Genomic DNA, 22,832 nt, shown 5'->3' with positions numbered 1-22,832 from the left:
AAGCTTGGCTGAGGATGGGATGGGTGTTTTAACCCAACAAGAGAGCAGCCCAAGGGCAGAGTCCCTGAAAAACCTCCCCAGGTCCCCGTCCATCTCCTGGCTTTGGTCCCATGGCTGTTTGTGTTGGCAAAGTCACCCCTGCGTTTGATTGCTGGTGGGCAGCCTGGAGAGAAAACAGCCACCAGGTCCCTCAGCACATCCAAGGGGGATGTTAACTCCAGATGCCCACATTAATAGGATGCCCTTTTTCAGCCCCAGCCCACCAGGAATAGGGCTGCAGCAAACTGGGGCTGAAGCTTCAACAGGGAAAAATTGCAAAAAGGAGGAAAGAAGCAGCTCCAGCACTAGGGAACAGGCCCAGTGACAAAGCCTGCCTTTCCCCCCTGTTTAATTAGTGCTTCATCGACACAAAGGCAGAGTCTGCCTTCCCCCGGAGCCTCAAAATGTATTTTTAGGTGCGAAGGCTCCAAAAATAGAAGCAGCCCTGCAGGAAAGCCAAGAAAAGGCTGCGAGGAGCCCACGCACAGGTTGTGCTGCAGAGGCACGAGCCAAGAACAAACCTGGGAGCACCCGAGCAGGGGGGAGACCAAAGCACACGGCCTCTGAGCAGGGGCCAGGGGGGCATCCCACACAGGGCTAGGCCTGAAAATAAAAACAAAAATAATTTTAAAAGCCTTTTTCCCAGCTCCAGGTGCCACCATGCCTGGTGGTGTTTCTCCCAGGGAGGAGATGGGCAAAACCAGGCCCAAGCTCTTATAAATCATGGTCGGAAGCATTTCAGAAGGGAGGTATTTTGTTTTCTTTCCTAGAAAGAATATCAGATGGGGAGGAGGAAAATAAAACAATAACTTTTTCCCTCCTCTTCCAACTGAAACACAGGAATTCAATTTTTTTGAAGGGCAGGGGCGGTTTTGTTGTTTTGGCAGAGTCATTTTTCATTTACTATTGTTTTCCATTGACTTTTTTTTTTTTTTTAAACCAAAAAAAAGAGCCTCATCCTGGTGTAAAAAACACAAAGGCAAGTTCCTCAGTGCTGGCTTTGGCTCTGGCTGCAGGAGGCACCACAAGGGCTGCAGAAAGGGGCCAAGGCCACACGCTGAGCGAGGGGGACGCAGGGGACCCTGGTGGCACCAGCACCCCCGTGGCACCAGCAGCCTTGGGGAGAGACGGCAGCAGCACCACTGCGAAACTGCTTTTACAGCAAAATTATTTGGGCTTGAATTAAAGTTGCATGAGATTTCTTTTTTTAATCACGATGACAAAACGCTGAGTGAGTCACGGCCCGGGAGAAGCCAGCGGCGGCTACGAGACGAAGGGGGCTGCTCACGGCTGGGCAAGGGGAGGAAGAGGAGGCAGCACAGCTCCAGAGCTGCTGTGAGATCAGGCAGGGGAAGGTTTGGAGCTGCTTTTCAGCTGCTTTTCTCGTTTCCATTTGGAGGAGCAGAGCGAGGGATGCCGCTCGCTGCGGATCCAGCTCGAAGCTGGGGAGCGCTCAGCGCCGCACGTGGCTGGCGGCGTGCGGCTTCTCCGGGAGCAAATCGCCCCGGCACCGCAATTATTAAAAAAAAAATAAAAAAATCTATTGCTAACATCTGAACACCCAATGCTTGGCCTTTTTCCAACAAAAGCATCTCTGCATCCATTAGCTATTGTCTCCCTCTAGCGCGGGCACGCACCAGTGGCTCCGCTCGGGGCCAGGGGTGCTCGGCCCTGGGGAGAGGGCTGGGAACGTGGGCAAAGCGTCAGCTGCCCCTGCACCCCCTGATTTTTCAGCTTCATCCTCCAGAGAGGGGAATGGGGTTTGCTCAGCAGGGCTTCCAGCTGCCTTTAACACCTCTGTACATCTCCTAAAGCAAAACAGAAAGCCTGTACTGGAATTTGAAGAAAAAAAGATGTCCTGCATCCTCTCCTGGGAGGATTTCTGCCAAGAGAGATGTGAATGATGCTGCAATTGTCTCTCCTTTTAAACCAAGCTCTGCAGCACCACTGAACCCCCTGCAGCTTAACCCAACAGAACTGAGGACCTAGAGACAGCACCAGGTTTCAATTTGGTTTCCATTTCCATTGGTGTTTTACTCCTAATGCTGCACACAGAGGCCCTCCAGGCACCACCATCACTTCCAGGAACATTTCTTCCTTACCTGAGGCACCATGAGCACCTGCAAAGCAATCTTTGAGAAAGAGGAGCCCTCACATCACCTAGAGACCTGTTTTCAGTGGGACAGTGCCTGTGCCAAGCTCCAGCCAAGCTGTTGGAGATGGAGGAGACCAGGAGGCTCCTCAACCCGCTCTGAATTCATGGCTCAGCACCTGGGAGGAGCAGGCTGTCTCCTGAGAGATGCAGGCAAATCAACCCTGCTCCACTTGCTGTCTGTGCAACCTGCTTCTTTCTTACCATCAGTTTTTCCACATCCAACAGGCTCTTGCAAAGCAGCTGCCCTGACCTGAAGACAGAGAAGACCACGATGGAAGGAATTCACTGGTGCCCATCCACATGGGCATCCACAGGGAGAGGAGCAAAGAAAGCCAAGACCCAGACCAGCCAAAGGAGAGCATCTAACCCAGATTTCCATCCCAATGCATGCTAGAAAGCAAACAGGACAGCCAGGAGGATAACCAAGGCCACAAATCAATTGTTCCATGATGGAGAGGCCCCCGATTCCTTCCTTGCCCTGGAAGGATTTGTACCACAGACCCCAGGCCAACACTGCCCTGAGAAACCACCGAGTGGGTGCATGTCCCAGCCCCACTTCTCTGTCTCAGTGCCACAAAATGCAGGTCTGCAGACCTGCACAAACACTCCAACCAGTATCTGCCTCCTTATGATGTGTTTTATCACATGAAACTGCTTTAAAGTGGAGCTGGGGTGCTCATGGGGATTCTGGCTGGGTAAAGCCAAAGCACAACACCCCCAGCTCTGAATAACCCCACTGACACTCACGGAATACATCCAGAAGTAGTTTCAGATCAAGCCTGCGTGGATCCACTAAGCTGCTGCCCACCAACAAAACAGGCACCCCGATACCTGCTGAAGGACCAGCACCTGACCATAACCTGGGCAACCAAGGAGCACTGCAGGCCTTGGGTTTCCCTTAGGTCAAGTTGTAAGGGATGGCCCTGGCACCAGAAGTGCTTTTATTGCTGCAAAACACCCATGAAACAGTTTGGCTAAAGGTCTTTGTGTTTTACTTGGTGAAATAACATCTCTAAGGAACTGACTGTTCACTTAAGTTTCAGCTGCAGTCAATGAAAAGTAGCTTTTGTACATGTTTTTTGTACAAAACCATGTTTTAGAGTTCTCTTTCCCTCTTCTGAGCTGTTCCTTAGCTCTCAACAGGATTTGCATCATCCAGGAAACCACCGAGTCCTTGTCAGGATGAAACATCTCAAGCCTTCTGTCTGGTCAAGGGGGCTGTGTGCCAGAAGAACAAAATATTAACAAAAAGAACACAAAAGCAAGAGCATGAAAAGCTCAGGGTGAGCAGTTTGAACCGTTCTACCTCTACAATTAATTCGCTTTGGCCCCCAACTGTTTTGTTGCCTTCCCTCAGACAATCACGTCCTCGAGTGTTATCCAAAACTCAGCACGAACATCTCATTCTGCTTATTTAAGAACCTCACGCAGAACCGAAGGCTTCCTCCAAGCTCAATGAAAAGAACAGAAACACCTCGCATAATAGCATCCCTTTATTTGCTGACACCATTACAAAAACTGATTACATTAGCAACCAAAAAAAAAAAAAAAAGAGGAGTGTTTACTTGAGGTTGAAGTCAGAGGCAACTAATCCCAAAAAATGTATTTAAGTAAAACAGTGTACAACATCAGTATTAAAATGTTATAGCCCATTGGTGACTTTACCGTGTTGGAGATTTCTGAACAAGTTTTATTGAGCAAAATAAGATAGAAGATTACGTGTTTACTGTCTCTCCAGGAATGTAACGGTCAAATTATCCAAACAGGTTTTCTTTTTATTATAAAACTAAACTCTGGAGGTGTCTACAGAGTTGGGTTTTTTCTTTAAATCAGTAGTCTAACAAGGATTAGAAAAGACAAAACTCTGTTCAGTGTTTCTGACGAAGTAGAAAGGGTGAAAACATAAATAAGGCTTTAATTTGGCAAAATATAATACAATGCCTTCTGCTATCCTCAAATCAGCGATTCCCCCGTGACTTCATTCTGCAAAAGAAAGAGAGAACACCACGTGAGCCCAGCACTTTCTGGAGGGAGCACTCAAGCAAATCCACACCCAGCCAGCAGTTCAGCAGCTCACACCCACTGCTTCGTTAGCGTTGGTCAGTGATGAGCCTGGCACTGATGGGAGGCTGAACAAAAGCAGCCCCACAGAAGCCAGGATGCAGGCAGCACCTACCTCCCACAACCCCGAGGCAGCCCTACAAAACCAGCCTCATCCACTATGAATGAGCATCCTAGTACTGGCTGCCCATGCTGTATTACAGGCAGGAGCAGAAAAAAAACCCTTAAATTAGGAAAAAAAGCCATCCTCAGTAAGTTTAAGAGGGAGTTCTGACATGTCTTGCACACTCACTGCCAACACTTTGCTGCTTCCCATATTGAGCAGTTCACAACCCGCCTTCAGAGCTGCTTCCAGCTCATCTCGCGGGGCTCGCTCACAGATTCCTGAGGAAGCTCAGTGTCCCAGGAACCACCCTTACCCAACCCTTAGCTAACTTGGGGTCCTTTCAGAAGTTTACCAGCATGATGTAAGTCAACCACTGAGGCACAGGTTTCAAAGCTGGCTGGATATTAAAATAAAAGCCTTGCTCGTGTGCCTGTAATTGGATCAAGAGTTCATGCCAGGCTGCTGCTTTAGATATTCATTATCACCGTGACCACAGCAAGCCACTGCTGCTAACTCAGTGGAGCCCAGTGGGGTTACTTGATATCCTCCATCCCAAAGTGATCACAGCATGGAAGCACAGACACTTTACTCACATAACTGGGAAGGAGGAAACAAGGCACAGGCGTTGTGTTTTGCAGGAGACAAAACTTTGGGAAGCTTGATGCATGGGGTGGTGAGAAGTGGAAAGGGATGGATAAAGAGTTACATGTCCAGAAAGGGACATGGGGTATGAAATTAGTCCCACCTAAATGAAGTCTGGATCTAGAGAGGGATAAATCTGGTGTGTACTGGCAGCTTTAGATGCGGTGCACGTAGGCAGTTTCAGGTTTTAACGCCCGGCTCATTAAACCTGGACAAAGCCATCGCGGACCAGCAGCACCTACCTACTAGCTGGTAGTGTTCCCGTCCCTTTGACAGCATTTGGCTTACTGACACGAGCAGCTTCTTGAGATGACCTACATCCTGGTTAAGATTCACCGCCACATTTAGTCTTTTATCAGTCAATTCCTGGAAGAAGAAAAATCATTAAAAGCTCATTTACAATCTAATTACCAAGAAAGTCTGGAATTAGCTCCTCCATATAAAATTACAACTCCTCGCACAGATGGGAACAATTCGTGTAAGTCAGAGGGTTATGGCCACATTTAAAGAGAACATTGTTCACAGGCAAGAAGCCATTTCCCAATCCAAGGGATTACCTGCACACCGCACACACCGGTAAGAGCATCACTGATCCCCGGCTCCCACCCTACCTAGGGCTGCACTGACTCACTGCTTCCAGGAATTGTGCTCCTAACCACAGCTCACCCAGCCTCAAATCCATGCCAAGTGACCACCACGCGTCCCTGCAAGCCGTGCTCCAAACCCCAGGCTGAGGAGAGCGCGTGGGTTATCAGGCAGGTGGCTGAGAACGGCGGTGGTGGCCCCATAGGGAGGATGGTTGGAGCCCACAGCTGTACCAGCGTGGCTGTAGGACCACCAAAGGTTTGGTTTGGACAGGGAGAGCAGGCAGGCAGCTCAGGGGAGAGGTGGACAGTGGTTATTTCAGCAGGCTGGCGCACGTGTATCACTGGCTGAAGTCAGCAGGAACCACAGCTGGCTGGTGTCCCTGCATTTTGATATTTTTTTTTTTTGTCCTGTGCCCTTTTCAAGGAGCCGAAGGAGCCACTGAAATCTTTCATCTGTAGGTCTACTGCCCTCTGTGGGATCCTGTCCTCAGCAGGACGTAATAACCGAGCACCAGGCAGCTCCAGCTGTGAGTGCTGACAGCTTCCCCTGCCCACACTGCAGCACCAGCGCTCCCGTTCAGGCTCAGACCTTGGACACTGGCTCTGCCCCTTGGCCTCCCACGGGTTCCTGCTCTGCTCCAAGCCCCCAGCAGATTCCTGCTTGCCAGGGGCACCCAGGCTTGGAGAAGGACCTGGCAGAGCAGTGTAGGCACCAGTCAGCATGGAGACACAAAAAAAGGGCTGCCCAGAGCTAGAAGCCTGGTTTCCTGAAATGAAGACACCAAGCTTGCTTTTTTTTTTCCTTTAAAAACAAGGAGCTCATCAGTTTAATATTAATAGGGAGGTACAACTCTAAACAGACTTCCCTTCCTGCCTGCCCTTCTCCCCAAAGCCACTCTTGCTGCGCTAACGCTGATCTAATCCCCGCTTTATTACCCTCATTGATTACCTCCTCCAGAGCCACACAAAGGGCTCCACGTTCACATACACCTGCAGGAGAGCTTCCCTCTGCAATCCAGCAGCCACAGATCAGCAGATCTGCCTCGGTGCCAGCGATGCAGAAGCGCCCAGCTCTCCGTGTGAGCACAGACATTTCTGCAAGCGCTCAGCACCAGCTGAGAGCAGCCTGCCAGAAGGAGACCGATGCAAACGCCGGTGCCAATCTCTCCCTGGGGTTTAAGGGAAATTAGAGGGAGTTCACGGAGAGCCACTTCCCCAGCTCCCACTTTTGCAGAGCTGCTGCAAGGCACAGGGCAGTAAATCAAACCCAAGCACCTGCCCCATTACGGAGACCGCTGCGGGCTCAGGCAGAGCAGAGCGATGCATTGCCAAGCTCTCACTCGCACGCCACTGCCCTAAAAAAATCATTTTTCTGCCCTAAAAATCATTGGGAATCTGTATCAGAGTAGCTTTAACCCATCTCACCCTTATTAAGGTAGGAAATCAGGGCTGTTAAGGCTGAGAATTTGCTTAACGGCCTCCTACAGGTTGATGGAAGCGGAGAGGCAAACGCAATTAGCATCGCAGCAAATGACTGAGTCATGGCACTGGCCGATGGTGCTGGCAATAGGGCTGTGTGTGTGTTAGAGGAACCAGCACGAGCAGAAGCGATGAAGGAGCCTTTCCGTTCACCCTCAGCCCTCCCCTCCTCTCCTTTCCTCGCTCCTTCCTCTTCTCCCCTCTATTTTGTGGCTCTGCTAATACTGCTCGGTGTTTACCCGTGAGTTACAGGCACATCCCCAGCCCTCCTGGGATCCGATCCTGACCAGCAATGGATGAATTTAGGCCAAAAACACACACACAGCAGCTTCTGCTAACCCAGGGCTGTGAGGCTGCCTTATGGGGCCAGTGCTGAAGCATCATTTGCCCTCTCTGGTTAAGCCGCCTGATGTTTGCACGCACTGCCCCAAATCCCCTGGATAAGCAGAGGTCTGGAAGATCTCCTGGGGTCTGGAAGATCTCCTGGGGTCCTCTGCAATTCCCATGTCCCTTCTGCCAGGCATCGAGCTGACAGATTCAGCCCTGCCATGCTCTCCATGTACAGCACCTCCCATTTCCAAGGATGGGGTGTTTCACACAGATTTGGGGAAGAAAGCACGTTAGATGGCACATAATCCTCAAAATAAGTTCGCCACCGAGGAGAGCTGCTGAATATAAACGACCTCCTTACAGCACACTGAAAGGCAGCCTTTAGTCATCATCCAGTCCCACAAGTGACAAGGAGGCTGATTAGAAAACCCAAATGCTCTATTTTTAAATAGAAAGAAAAGGAATCTAAAGAAAACACCGAGTGTCTGAGGGTTTACGCAAGCATCATTTCTGAATTTTGGGGGCTGGGTCTAGTCCCCAGAAGGAACTAATATGCTCGTTTGCAAGCATGTGTTTTCAGGTCCTTCAGGAGGAAAAAAAAGGCACTGTTGCTAGGTGGAAGTGGCTGGAAGACTTTCTTTTTTAATCGGCGAGCTATTTTAAGCTAGGTTTTTAGGCTTCCGGGGAGACAGCTTTCTTTTTTTTATATAAAAAAAAAAGCAGCAAAATGGGTTTAGAGAAGGAGAGAATGTTCTAATTTCAGCCTCTGCCGATGGCTACCTGTTTAGACAATTAAGATTTCTACTAATGAAGGCTTAATTATAGGTTTATTAGGAGTGTTTTTTCCACATTTCCCAGAATAAAGCAATAGATATTCTGGAGGGAGCCTGGATGGGGCTCCCACGCTGCTATAGGGGAGCAATCCACGAACCAGAGGGGTTGTGCAAGGCTCAAGGGATTAAAACCAGCTCCAGCCACAGAAGGGCAGATCTAACAGCACCTAGCTGAGGGTCTGCCAGCACCTCCAGCTGTGAAATGCCGTGGCTGAGGCTGTACCACCACGCTCCTGGCGGTTTATTTCCAGCTGTGGCAGTTGTTGGGGGACAGCCCAGGGATGTTTGAGGAGCTTTGAGATGTGCTCGCTGCTTGTTTACGGTGGGTGAGCATCCAAAGAGGTTGCACTGAGCTGGGAGAGCTCCACGAAGAGGGAAAATGGGCAGGACAAGGGATTTCCACCATGGTTGGTTGTATTATTACCCTGCCCCAAACCTTGCACCTGCCTTTTTAGCACCTCCATCCATCCGTAGCACCAGTCCCAAAGGCAGGCCACCAGGAAGGCAGAGCAGAGGGCAAGCAGTTTGTCACCGACGTGAGGAGGTGACAAACTCCTCTCCGTCCTGCTGCAGCCAGACCCAGAGCACCCACCTGGCACCGTCTGGCCTTCTGCTGGCCACAAATACCTCACCTCCCTTCCAGGAAACCAGCTCACAGGGCTGGGCCGTGAGCGGTTTCGCAAGCCCAGCTGCGTCTCTGGCTCTGCTGTGGTCAGCCCACAACACAGAGGTCGATCAGCATCCATGACTGATCGCTCTGGGAAAGACATTTCATTTCTGCTAACGACTACAAAGGCAAAGGCTTTTCTACAGTGCTCCTTAGAGGACTCCTGGCTTCCTCTTCCAGCTGATGAAACTACTTATTTTCAGTGGCTAAAGCAGTCGATATAAATTATTTGTCCTACCAGCAAGCACTCGTCTCCCCCCTCAAATGACAGCGTTTCCTTCCACTCGATCCATCAGAAGGAAACGGGTAATGAGTTCCATTGACACCACTTAGCTGTGCAAAATGTGCTGGGAAGACATCTGCTTCAGCCTCCCCAGCTGCCTTCTGCAAAGCTGTGCTGAAGCTGACGTGAAAGCTCTTGTTTCCAGGGATGGGGAAGCCCTGCTACAAAGCCAGGACTCAGCCGCTCGTACAGGTGGTGTCTTTTTAGGGCCAGCACTCTGGGAGTAACCCACACGGACAGGTGGTTACCCACTAGCATGAGGAAGAAACCACCGTAGACAGAGTTCCCGCAGTTCCAGATCCTACAACCCCTTTACACATGCCAACCCATCAGTTAAAATTTTTAGCTTAGTTAGTAATCAGATTTATTTTTAGCCTCCTTTCTTGAAGGAAGGAGTCTGGGTATCTTCCCTGAACTCTTCCCACTTTTGCCCAAACCAAACCAACAACCCTTGGCAGTGCAGATCTCATGTCCAGAACCTCTCCCCCTCCTCCTTGCAAATTTGAGCCATGGCAGGAAGTCACAATCCAGATGACAGCAAAACTCCTGGTGCTTAGAACAAGGTCAGCATCCCTGGGATACAGCTCCAGGACAGAAAACTTCATCAAGCCTCAATCTTCCCATCAGCAGCACATTTCTAAGCAAGACGTGACTTCCCAAAGCTCACTCTTAGCAGGAAATTTGTGCTGCCCCTGAGTACGGTCTCAAGAGAAACACTCACCGAGTCTGTGCGAACGTCGCTGTTTTCAATAACGTTGGCATCCCCAACCACTTTGCCAATTTCTCTCTCAAGAGACGCCAAGGACTCCTGGGCCTGTAGGGTGGGAAAAGAGAAAAAGAACAAGGGAGAGAACAATTAGCAAAGGCTGAGAAGCGAACCCTCAACTCTCTAGGAGCAATGCTAGAGACAGGAAATCATTGTTCAGTAGGAAATGTGTTTTATGCCAAATTTGCTCAGGGGACCAACACATTTGCCAAGATTGACATGTCTCCTTACAATCAGTGCGCTGAGTGTCAGCCTGCCTGCATTTTAAAAGCAATTCTGTGGGGAAGCTCTAATAGTCTCGTGTCAAGTTATTAGGTAAAAAATTGCACTTTTTTTTTTTCCCACGTGAGAGCAGCAGCACAGGCAGGTCTCTAGAAGCCGGATTGCAGATCTTCATTTACACACAGCACACCCTGAACCAGGGACATCAGCACTGCTCGCTTCATATGTCAACATCCAGCATAACTGTCCTGAGCAAAGTGTTTTCAATGCTATCACAGCAGATCTCCTTTGTCTTCACTTCCTGCAGAGCTTGTGATCATCTGTCCCTGTCCTATTAGACAGCCAGCCTACCCCAGCAACAGCTCTCCCCCTCCAGCCCTGCAAGAACCCAGCCCCATTTCCTTGCAGTGCATCTGCTTCCCCCTTTTTTTGTCCCCCTGCCTTGCTGAGCTACACAGCCGAATTTCTCATCCAGCCATTGTTTTAGATGAACACAAACTAACCTTGTGGAATCACATCTCAAAGCACTACGGGAAAACCTCCCCCTTGCTTGACAGTTTGGTCAGAGCAAACCTTGTTTTGCTTTCTTCCTCTGCTTCCCATCACAAGCAGAGTGCTCTCCTCTTTCCAGGCCTTTATTCTCACCTTTAAGGAGAAACTCACCTCCATCCTCTGCTTCTCAACCTCTTCTCATCTCCAAATACCAATAGATAGACCAGGAGATGGCAACAGAGGTGTTTTATATCCCACTAACCATTCTCCAAGCTGCCCCGTGACAACAGCCCAGCTTCCACAAGCAAACACATTGCCAGGGCACCAAGAAGACCACTGATCCTGCCAACCATCCCACTGGCCCACTGATTCCTTCCCAGTTTCACATTATACTTGTGGCTGAGAAAGCAGCCTCACTGAAGGAACAAGGTGTTGTAGAGGCTAGAGTCAGACCTCAGTTTCTCTGCAGCCTATTCTTGTCTCTGCATATCAATTCTCCCATGAGAGGCTCATTTATGGGGTGACAGCACTGAGACCTCGTATGCCTAAAGATTTCCCACTCCATTCCATTTTGCAAGAGCAGTCGTTGAGGAAAAGCAGAGGTAACCCCACATGCTTGTCCCACCAAGCTTCCTTAGAGCTAACGTTAAAGATCTCCCAACTGGCTGTAGCCCAGGAGATGGCAACCATGTGCAAATGGGCAGGTGGTTTGTTAGCCAACTTGTAACCACTGCCATTCCAGTTGGGATTTAAAAGCTTCAGGCTCTGATGTGGGTGGAGGGCTGTGGGACGGGATATTTATTAGGCTGGGTTTCTTTAAAGAATTATTTGTCAGCCCCAAATCACCACTTGTTCCTGCTGGCATACAAGTATCACAGACAAGAGGCATTTTCAAGAAGTTTCCCAGCATTTTAAAAACCAGAGATCCTGATGACTCGAGTAACACTGAAGATCCGCATCTCATAAGGGTCTCTGCTTACCTTTGGCAAGTCACCAGCCACCTTCTGTCTCTCATTTTGATCAACTTTGAGTTTTGATAGTGTTTCATTTAACTGTGTTTTCAGCTGCAAAATAGTAACAAAAAATCAGTTTTACACACATGCAGATTTAATTCATCTTTCCCCTGGATTAACCCAGTGCACATGGACTGCAAAGGGAGCGAGATTACTAAAAATTACTGCACGCACTTGATTAGTCAACATATATGATGAGGTTTACAAGGACAGTCAAGGAAGAGAGATTCCATCTGTGAAGACAAATGTAAAGAATGGAAACTACAGAAAAAAAAGACAAAAAGTTGGAATCAGCTTGATTACAACTGGTCTCAACTTTGAGGCTATATTGCCAGGAAGACTATTAGCAATACTGAGTGTATGTAAGCCTCTCCAAGCACTCCTATCACAAGTCAGTCAAGACTTCAACTTAATTCTTGGTAAATATGCCAAAACGTAGACTGTCATCTTATTAATTTAAGCTAAACAGTCACCTTACTGCCAAATAAATTAAAAACAACAACAACAACAACCACCCCTCTACTTGTCATCTTAATGAAGCACCACTTGTTACAACTCCGTTGACTTAACCAGTCTGCTAATGTCACATCAAGGAATGAATCACTGACAGGGGTATATTAAGTTGTCGATCGTGTTTAGATTCAGCCCAAGAAGTGAAACTATTTCAGTCAAGTGGGACGAATACTTTCTACCGGCTGCCCTTAAAATACAGCTTTCCAAAGAAAGGATGTAAACATATTTTTTTTTTAAAGAATATTTCGATTGCTCTTCAACACAGCACACAGAATGAGCCACAGCACTTAAGGCGTGAGCCTCAAATAGGAACACTAACAAGAAGCTTGAGTGCCAATTCTGTTGGATTTGTGACTCTGAAGTGCACTGTGCTAATGTTCACTCTTCCTGCTGTCAATCTTCTCGGGAGCCAGCAGGGGATTAAAGAAGTGAACAATAGGCTACTCAGAGTACCAAATTCTCACTAGTTCCCAACCTCTGCATTACATTTGTCTCATGCACAGAAGGTTTCCCCTTCTGGAGCACCTGTACTAACGAGTGCTGGTTTGCTACGTTTGGAGAAGCACCGTTGAGCTCCTCTGCAGCATCTGTTTCTCTCTCCTTGCTCACTTCATAAATTAGATGGGATTTCAAAATATATTTCCCAAATTTCTATCTCCCAGCCTCCTGCCTACTGAAAAAAAAAAAAAACTCATACACTGGACAGCATTCCCAAGCCATTTGCACCGAGGTACTCGTTTGCCACCTCCTCACTCTCCAGCCAGCGCAGCAGCATCAGATTGCAGAGTCAAGCTGCCCTAGCAGGGAGCTCAGCTTTTTAAGCTTTTGTTGTTACAGGCATAATAGATTGTTGCCTCTTATATTCGAGAGGTTGGCGTTTACTGATTAACTTTAAGATATGCATTCAATTCCCATTTCCCTTGCTTTCAAAACGAGAGGCTTTGGTTGCTGAGGAAGGATGCTAATCAGTGCTGTACTAGACTTGCCAAGCATACGATTAAACTTAAGTAGATCGTGTTAGGGTTGTGGTTTTTTTTTTTTTATATCAACTATTTTAACCCAGTTACATTAGCAGCGGTACCCTGGTGAGATCAGCAGCTCAGCCTGCAGTGACAGGTTATCCCATCAACTACCCTAAAACCCAAAGACACGGTGACAAACAACCTTCCCTGATTCCGGCTCAAAAGCACAATGAAAGCACTGTTCAAGCACAAGCAGAGGAAGGACCTGACTGCTGCAGCCTCGGAAAAAAAGCCACTGAAGCAAATGAGAAGTGAAAAGACTCAAATTGGAAAACCATGCATTTGGGGGCCTATAGGTCTGGCCTCAGTTAATCCAACTGCTTCTTGAGAAAACCTGGAGCATGAGCGTTATTGGCTGGAGAGCATTTCTAGCCAAGCATGCTTACGTGGTGCATGCCACAAGCCAGAACAGCTATTCAGCCACAGCAGAATGCCAGCTGCCAAATGGCTGGGTACTCTGAATTAATCTAATGTTTTGGACCCATTGCTGCATGTACAGAGAAGGATGGAAAAGCCTCCATGCAGTCAGAGCACGGTTATCACTGGTGCATCCTCCAAAGCTTTGGGAAGAACAACCAGAGAATAATCCTCAAATTCAACTGATGAGAGCACAACTTTTGCTGCTCCGAGGGCATTACATTTGCAGTTCCTTACGCCTACACTGTTGATTCTCAAGAAGTTTCAGGTATGAAAGTCCTGAAGACTTTTTTCAAAGTCTTAAGAACCAGACATGCTATTGTTAGGAGCAGAGAAAGAGACAAATTGTAAAAGTCAGACTACATAAATGATTGCAATGGACAAAAATATCAAGCTGAAGAGGTTAGCAGAACAGACAGGATTTGGAATAAAGTCTCCGCTTCGTAAGTATGCTGGGTGTCTAGTTTTTGCCCAGCGGAGAACAAGCTTCTTACCAAATTTAACTCTTCATTCTGTCTTACTGCTTCAGAATATGAATCATCAAGTTTTTTCTGCAACTCAGTCAACAGATCTTTGAGCTGAAATGAAGTTTAGAGTTTTAGGATTTGTCTCCTTAGGATGCCCGCTTTTCTTCTGCTCAGTTATTAGTGTGTTGGTCTACCCTAAGGTCACAAGCATATAAACCCCTCAGCCGCAGGGGCTAAGCGTTAGATTAGTTTGCCAGCCAACTGGTAACCAAACGAAAGAAAAAGGACAGTCTGGTCAATCATGTTTACCTCTCTGACTTCTGAAACATAAGTAGATCGCTCTATTTCTGCCTTTTCTAGTTCACTTTCCAAATGTTCTCTCTCTTTTTTAAGCTAGAAACAGAAAAACAGAGTTAAAACAGACATTTTCAATGTCTTCCTTGCAGTACCATTTTCTTTGTTTATTATTAGCTGTGAATTTCTATCAAATAATAGATGACTTTTAAAGAACTTTTCAAACCTGATTGCACAACACCAATTTAAACTGTTAGACTTCAAAAGATAAAAATAAAAAGAATCAAGCCCCAAATTACTTTGATATATCTGCTTGTTGGTAAACTGCTTGGTCTCATCCCAAAGAAAGGGCCCCACTTTCCAGAAATAGCAATCCAGTGGATGAGTACTGAAGTAAAAACAGGATGATTTCCAGTACTCTGCATCTATGCTTCTTAAAAACACGGGCCAAAAGGCTCAGCTTGACCTACAACACAAGCTGCGCTACTTGCATGAGAGAAGGCCCAGTAAGTGCAGATTCACAGCCCAAGATTAAATCATGTTTTGAATAACAAAAAGCTTCAAAGAGAAAAACACCTGCACGTACAGTTTCAACTTCTTTGATTTCTTCTCTTAACCTCTCTACCTCGTGCTCCAAGGAAAGGACTGAAGAGCGCATCTGCAGTTTTCAAGAAAGATAAAGACATCATTTAGTTGGTATAAAACAAACTCTCCATATACACACAGATTTGCTTCTATGATTCAAAAAATATTAGGGATGATAAAAACCAGTGACTGAATAAAATAAGATGCTCACTCAAATAATTTAATGTACTGAGTCTCCATTATGACGCTTTCCTACTTCATCTCAACATGAGAAGTTCTGACATATATTTAGAGCCTAGATGCCCAAAAAATTTGGGATATAAGGACTAAAGCCAGCTGTCCTTCAGTCATGGTAGGAAATAGCCTTCCCTGTTAAATGACTAGGAAAGATATTTCCATTCATGAACTACACGTAGCTAAAACCAGCATATTTTGCCTTATTACAGACTGTGCAAGTACAGCAGATGGTAGCACATCTATAGTTCACGAGCTGAGAGACTTTTATAAGACCCTCAAACAAGAGGTTTATAAATCATCTGTATGTTCGCTTCGGGCTCATGCTCCAGCAATCAAATTTGCTAAGCAGAAGTACTTTAGAAATATTTTTTTTCAAAAACACAGTTTGACCTACTTTAACTCCAGATGAGGAAAGAAACATAAAAGTCTTTTTTCTTGCTACTTGTGCTAGCAATGGAGCCCTCCTAAAAAGGAAAGCTTTGCAAGCAATTTCAAGTGTAATTAGTTGACCATAATGGATTAAGTGCTATTTTAACAGCTTCAAAAAAAATAGTTATGATTATATGATACTTAAACCTTAGTACAAAGAATCTGTATCTGTTCAAAAATGGACTTGAAAAAAAACAGATGCCTAACAGAAATATAATTTGAGCTGCCAGGATGATAAAATTATATTTTTGGGCACATTAATGGACACTCTTAGCATGAAACAAAGCATTGCAGCAGAAAAATTCTTCTGCTATAAGGAGGAGTAGTTCCTATTATACTGGTTCCAGACTTCACCTTTTTCATCCGCTGGTCATGCACACATCAAACCAGGCAGCCAGCACTGTTCTACACCAGCCTTTGTGGCTCTCAAACACCTTCTGCTACTTCAAGCAGAAACTGCCTGGCTACTGAAAAAAACAGGTCTTCAGAAATACCTGTTTAAGTTCCTTCTGTGATTCTTCAACTTTTATCTTCCATTTGCTTTCTTCCTCTTCCACACTCCTCTGTAGCCTTTGTAAAATCCCCTCCTAAAAAGAGTGTGGTTTGAAAGCTTACAGCAGAATAAAGGCAGCTTACAACATCACAAGGCACAGGTGACCAGGCATTCTGCTTACCGTCTCTGCCAGAACTGATTTGTATTTCTCACACTCCAGTTGCAACAGTATGTGCATCTCCTCAGCCTCCTTCAACTTCTGCTCCATAGCCTGCAAAAGCAGAAAGGAGACCAGAAGAGTTCAATCTCAGCTGAAGATTTAAATCCTATTATTTATTTCAAATACCAAGCTGATGGCATTTCCACAGGCAGGTCTTTCTTTCCAGCCTGTACAAGGATGCCAAAAGCAAGCGCAATGTTCACCACAAGTTACTGCAGTAACTCCACATTGCCTAAAACCAACCCAGTTACTTGAAAGAGGGAACAGGCATTTGGAATGTGATTAATGTTTTCACAACTCCACAAGGTCCTTTTCAAAAACGCAAATGTATTTCCAATATACATTATGCAAGTAGCTGTAAAACAATTGTCTCATCGCCTGTTCACCAATTTGAACTTCACAATCCTGAGCACAATTTGTGAGATTTGTACCAGAAAACACCGATGCCATGCACAAGGAAGTCACCCACTGTTTGTGCTTACCTTGACATCTTCAGATCCCGAAGCCCCTCGCAAATACTCCTTAGCCATCTTTTCAAATCCACATATCCATTCACTGTGACTCTGTTGGGAAACGCATTCAGTTAGAGCTCCAAGTAACCTCAATCAGTTTTTCTCGAGGACATTTGTCTCCCAGCTGCAGGCTTACGGAGTAGTGTTTCAGTCCCCCAGTTCCCATGAGCTAAGCAGCAGCCTGACAGCAGTTGTTCAGCTATTACCGTACGCAGCAGACAGTCAACGGGCAACAATCCAAGAGCACAGAGTTACGAGGCAGACACAGTTCACAGGGGCCTGGAAGCACTAAAATCCAGCTGGGTCACTGAGGTCTCCCTGCAATTGTCAGGGCTCTCTGATAACTATTTCAACACTCAAGGAAAGTTTTTCCAAAAGTCTCTGAACCATTAAAACAGACACTTGCCGTGTAATTCTGGAGACCTCACTATGGAGACTGCTTTATAACCTTACACAAACAGCCATTTTAAAGGACTTTCTAGTTCATCACAAGACTAACTTCAGGATATAAAAGTATTCATTTGATAATACTTTTAAAAATGAATATTTAAAACCTCTAGATGTTACAAATCACGTGGATCCCCACTTTCTAGCCTTGCTTTACATTATTCACACAGTCTAACCCACTGCACTTTCTTTGCAAACAACTGAAAGCCACTGAGAGCATAAAATTGGAACATAGTGGCTTTCAAAGGAACTCTGGGAACAACACAAAGCCTTCTGAATTCTATCAGCTGGCAGCAAGGCAGAGCAGCCCCTCAGAAAAGAGAGGCCACCAAAGATCTGCCTGTCAGGCAAAGAAGACTGATACCCAACCCATCAGACAGCGAGCAAACACACAGCAGACTTTATCTGCCCTGAAAATTTACCATCTCAGTTAGAGACACAGTAACACAGGCAGGTGAAATAGTTGTTAAGGAGGTTAAAGGGAAAAAAAAAGAAAGCAAACCTAACACTTTTCTCAAAATAGTTAAGCTCTGCCTCTCTTCTGCTGGCAGTTATGGGTATCAGCAGCAGAAAGCATTTGCCTCCCACTGTAAAACCCTTGGGGAGCAGCAGACCACAGGGATGTGGTGCAGGCTGCCAGCACAGTGGGACCCCAGCTCCCCAGCTGCATGGGATGAAGAGACTTCTCTTACCACATTAGTAGGAAGCGAGACGTTCGGGAACAGCTTCTGGAGTAGTTCTCTGGTCTCCACTTCGGCAGCTTCCAGATGCTGCTGCTTCTCCTAAAGCAAGAAAACAGCTCACATGAAACTGGGCAACACGCTCCACTGACAAGGCAACAGCCTCTTCTACACCTACAGCAAACTTGTTTAACCCAGAAAGGTGGTTTGAACTGAGGAAAGGCTCTATAGGCTCTAAAATTGCCATTAAATTACTTCCAAAATTGACAGCAAATTGCTTCAGAATTTGGCCTTCACATTTGTTCACGCTTTTAAGCTTTTTTTCATTAAGATCTCCTCCAATCTAGCCTGCTCGTGGAGCACTTACACCATCGTTCATTTGTTCACAGCACAACACAAACTACACAGTGCTGAGTGACTGAATCCACAGATCACACCAACACTTCCACTTTGGTCGGGCAACCTCAAAAACAAGTTGGGTCAATCAGGTTTTTTTTAAAAACACACTTTTAGGAACTATTTTCGGAGGAAAAGTCACCATAAATTAACATCACCACATAAAAGATGGAGAATTACTAAGTCAAAAGTAAACTTTGTGTTAATGCACATTTGAACCAGGCCAAGAAAGCAAGACTATCTTCTAAATATTACTTCTAATTAAGTGCTTAACAGGGAGACCCTTACATCCTCCTCCTCCAAGTTGGATGACATGGGAAATAATTATTAGAGCTGTGTGAAAATCTTCTGGTTTTTTGTCATTGCTCTGCAAATGGACATACACAGAGCCAAGGGGCACCACTTATCCCTTGCTCCTTTACAATTTGTCTAGCATTAAGAGCAGAGCAGCCACAGGACACTTGCTTGCTGTGCGTGTGGCAGGTGGGTTTATTTAGGCATACCCCACTGCTCAGCCAGGCTCCTGCATGAGTTTAAGTGCAGAAAACCTAACCCCTGCTCAAAGGCAGCTTCCAGCAAGCATCCATTGCTAGTGTTTGTTTTTTTCCTTTGACTGTGTTACTGCTCTGAGTTCCTCTGCTGCAAGAGATCGGTGGCATTAGTAGGTTGGGATCCAGAGACAAAAACGGACAGGAGACACATTAGGTTGTGACGCTGTGCGAGGTGCGTTAGTTTTCAGCAATTCAGAAGCCACCAGTAAGTGGCAAATGGCTGCTTAATGAAGTCTTCGGACTGCAAGAGAAAGCAGGCAAGCGTTAACACACAGCAAAAGCAGGTACACAAACTCCCCGAACACAGGGCTGAGCAAAGAGCAGAGACGTCTCCCAAACACAGACACGCAGCCCCAAACTAGAGCTCGTCTGCTCCTGGCTACCTGCCTCCTGTTTTTAAACTTATTTTGATGCACAGTGAATTCTGCACGGTGACAATTAGCACAAAGTCATGCTCATAACAAATGCAAGCTCCTTCCAGAGCAATCCATGCCCCGTGTCATTTTAAGCATTGGGTTTGACGGGACCTGTCAAGCTTCAAATAGTTTCAAGGAGGAAATTCGCAACTGCGGTGACATAGGTTTCCTGAGGAGTTCCCAGGTTTTGAAATAATAATCTAGTTCTAATTCTACGTGGGGCCAATAAATTTATTCAAGCACAGAGAAAGCCCAACAGATGAAAGCAGGCTGCTCACCAGCGGTTTTTATTCCAGAACTCCTCACAAAGTGATTCACGACAGCTCTAACAATTATGCAAACAAATCAAAAGTCAGCATGCCCACAAATTAAGGATTAAAAAAAAATAAAAGAAACCTGAAGACGACAGGGAGAAGCAGAGGTGAGAGTATATGAATGATCACTCAGAACAGACTGTATTTAAACTGCAGTAAAAGTTAAAATGCCTCCATTCCACTTAAAAAAAACAGCTGCAGATCTGCTTCTAGCTTAACGTATTGTTTCTAGCAGTTAACATTACAACCTTGGCAGTCTTGTTCACTTTGTCCTGCAGCAATTTTTCAGTTGATGCCAATGCCTCCATTGCTTTCCAGTTTTTCTCCCGAAGGTCCTAATCATTTTTAGAAAGAATGATTTCAGTTCAGCCAATATTGAAACCGTTTCCACTTTTACTTCAGAGATATATTTTGCATCACACTCCACCATTTGCATTTAAATGCTGGTTACTGCGGGATGATTTTGCTGGGTAGGATGACATACACGAGCAAAAAACAAGTGTCATGTTCAAAGAGGTCCAATGAAATAGTGCCAATTTCTCCCCAACCTGCCCCCACATCCAAAATTGATCCCAGTGCTACTGGGCTGCAGAGCTACCGTGCTAGTGACCCCACACTTTGACTGCACTTGTAAGAAGAGAGAGGGAAGTTTCCAAAAGTAGTGAGAAACACAGACACCAAACCACAGATTACACGACAGAGTGTTAGGCATGTCGCATTGCAGAACCCAGCGTGAACCCGAATACACATGGAGGTGTACACATTTATGCCCCTGATGGTGCAGCCGGATCTGCTCGTGCAGATCCTGATGCCTGAGCACGAACCTACTAAGCCAGGGCTGACTGCAGGAACACAAAGCTCAGGGCCCTCTGCTCGCAGCACCTACCCACACAGCTGTGCCCAGAGAAAACCCCGGGTGGCTCACCAGTGCCCTCCTGGAAGGCTTTGGGTTTTTCACCAGACCAGCAGGGAAGCAAGGCAGCGCCGTGCTGCGTCTTTCTTGGCAAGGTCATCAAACGTGTACTCCACAAGGCAACGCAGTTACAGGGCTGAGAGCTCTCACAAAAAGTTAATGCCTTACAGCTCTTCTCTAGGAAGGACTGTGGGCCTCGTGGGGAGGAGATTACAGCGCTTGGGACTTGGATTTTTTTTTTTTTCCTCTTCCTCCAAACCCTCAGAGCAACCTGCCTCAGCAAAGGACTGTTTCTGAAAGGCATCCGAATGCTAGCACATACCTACGCTGGCTTTTCTTAACCACTTCCTTGTACTACCTGCCTGTCCTAAGAGCTGTTTCACAGCCTAAAAAAAAAACAAAATTGGATAAAATTGCAGTGTGGCAAGCTGGGACCTATAAACATGGTGTGCCTTTGTCAGTTACCAGGTTTGTGCTTGCACCACAAAGGGCACTGTAACCTTGCAGCTCCTCTGGAAAGGAGCCCATAGGAAGCACACAAGTTCTACCTTTCCAGCTCACCTCTTTTCTAAGGCCCAGCCACCTTCCCCCTACTTTCTTTCAGCTCTTAAGCAATGCTATTTGCTCAAAAGCAACAACAATCTCAGTGTTTTCCTCGTGTGCATTACTTATATCATCTCACTTTTAAGCAATAAGGCACATTGCGTGGTATTCAGCGGGTTTTATAGGCTATCGAGGAGGGAGAGAAGGGAGCCAAACCCCTGTATTCTAACAGCTTTCTTCCATCAAATTTAAAGATGCCATTCTCCTGCCCTCCACATGTGTTACATGGAGGTACTTCAGAGATCTCAAGTGGAAGATACCCTCTCTATTTCACCCACCAACTTGTATCACACTGTCAGTGGCTGCTGCAAAGGAAGGCTGACTGCCCGCTGCCTCCCACAGAAGAGCAGGATTATCCGCTCCCAGGAGTGGGGAGAGGCAGATCTGAGAGCCCTGAAGGTAGTGCCTCCTCCCTTGTACCCGCACGACAAACACAAGTCGGGCAGAGCACAGCCCTTTCATCCTCCCACCCTCCCTCCCCTAACCCCCTCTCCTTCCCCTGGGAAAGGACACGTTTCTGAACAGGGCTGACAAGGCAGAATCCAAGGCTGAGAACTTGCTGCAGGATGTGTCCTCCAGCCAGTCCCCTCCCTCTCATCAATTCAGCAAGTCATGGAGCTGGCACAACTTGGAGCGCTACGGGATGCTTATTCACTCCCAAGAAAACCAAGGAGTGTCCAGAGGACACAGCATGGCACACAATCATCAGAAATTTCTTAGTAGAGCACCCTAGGCATTGAGAGAAGTGTTGTGCATGAAACTTTGGGGGAAGGTTGCCGTTTTCTTTTCTGAAAGGAAAGGGGGGGGAAGAGTTTTCTTACGTTGTTCTTCTTCCTCTGTTGCTCAAAAGCATTTCTCTGACAGGCGAGCTCGTTTTGCAGACTGGTGATTTCCTTCTCTTTCCCTGCAACTCTGAATTGGCAAAAAAGAATCAAACAAGTCAGGAGACATTTCAGACACTTCAAGCGAAGCAGCGCTGCCCTTTCACATATGCTAACTTGCCTTCTCTTCTAGCAATATACCCCCTTTGAAAAACTGCTCTCACCACTTAGCAACACTGTTTGCTTCCTACTGCTCTGTGAACTGTGGGCTGTCGGAGCAAAGCCCATTGTAAACCTGTTGTTTGCTTACAACAGGCATCTGCGCACATTTATCAAGGCCATGGAAAGGCAACACATTAGACGAGGATAACTCAGCCAGCCCACGCTAACACAATGCCACAAAACAGGCATTGCCTGCTGAATAAAAGCATTCCTTTTCAAGCACCTAGTCCGCAATTTATAAGTCACTTAACTTAAAAGAAAAATAATTCAGCCAGCAAAGAAAGCATGACAGTGGCAATTTGTGTAGCACAGTATAAGCTGGCGTGGTATTAGCTTCCACACAGTGCTTTAATGCACTTCATCTTGATGTTATAGCATCCTTTTACCCCAAGACCTTCCTTGGGAAGAAATTTCTACCAGGTGATTTCACGATATGAACAAGAAACCTCTCCATGGCTGAGGGTCTAACAAAAAAAGCTTGTCACTTACTTGAAACAGCAACATTTAACTCTTCAGACATACAGCTGAGTTAGCATGCATCTAAAATTAAATCAATCGTGGCTTGCTTACATTGTGACCGTAACACATACAGGAAGCACTGCTTG

General features: G+C 46.4%; 1 protein-coding gene across 16 annotated transcripts in view; it reads right to left on the bottom strand.

Moving 5' to 3' along the window:
- Positions 1-3,669: 3,669 nt before the first annotated feature.
- KTN1 (kinectin 1) overlaps positions 3,670-22,832 on the bottom strand; it is a 72,408-nt gene continuing 53,245 nt past the window's right edge. For 7 of the 16 annotated variants that reach the window (XM_038179850.2, XM_072038118.1, XM_072038117.1 and 4 more), the window contains 13 exons: positions 22,006-22,096; positions 19,917-20,003; positions 18,004-18,093; positions 16,835-16,915; positions 16,314-16,403; positions 16,134-16,226; positions 14,975-15,046; positions 14,404-14,487; positions 14,122-14,205; positions 11,643-11,726; positions 9,904-9,996; positions 5,246-5,369; positions 3,670-4,177 (listed from right to left, as the gene is read on the bottom strand). In XM_038179850.2, coding sequence (XP_038035778.2) covers positions 4,173-4,177; positions 5,246-5,369; positions 9,904-9,996; positions 11,643-11,726; positions 14,122-14,205; positions 14,404-14,487; positions 14,975-15,046; positions 16,134-16,226; positions 16,314-16,403; positions 16,835-16,915; positions 18,004-18,093; positions 19,917-20,003; positions 22,006-22,096 — 1,078 coding nt within the window. In that variant the 3' untranslated portion in view covers positions 3,670-4,172. The remainder of the gene's footprint in view (positions 4,178-5,245; positions 5,370-9,903; positions 9,997-11,642; positions 11,727-14,121; positions 14,206-14,403; positions 14,488-14,974; positions 15,047-16,133; positions 16,227-16,313; positions 16,404-16,834; positions 16,916-18,003; positions 18,094-19,916; positions 20,004-22,005; positions 22,097-22,832) is intronic. The other 9 variants (XM_072038120.1, XM_072038124.1, XM_072038122.1 and 6 more) reach the window with 5 other exon arrangements.

Source organism: Anas platyrhynchos, chromosome 5 (assembly GCF_047663525.1).
Source record: "Anas platyrhynchos isolate ZD024472 breed Pekin duck chromosome 5, IASCAAS_PekinDuck_T2T, whole genome shotgun sequence".
NCBI classification, from domain to species: Eukaryota; Metazoa; Chordata; class Aves; order Anseriformes; family Anatidae; genus Anas; species Anas platyrhynchos.
This window is presented reverse-complemented; position numbering and strand designations above follow the sequence as displayed.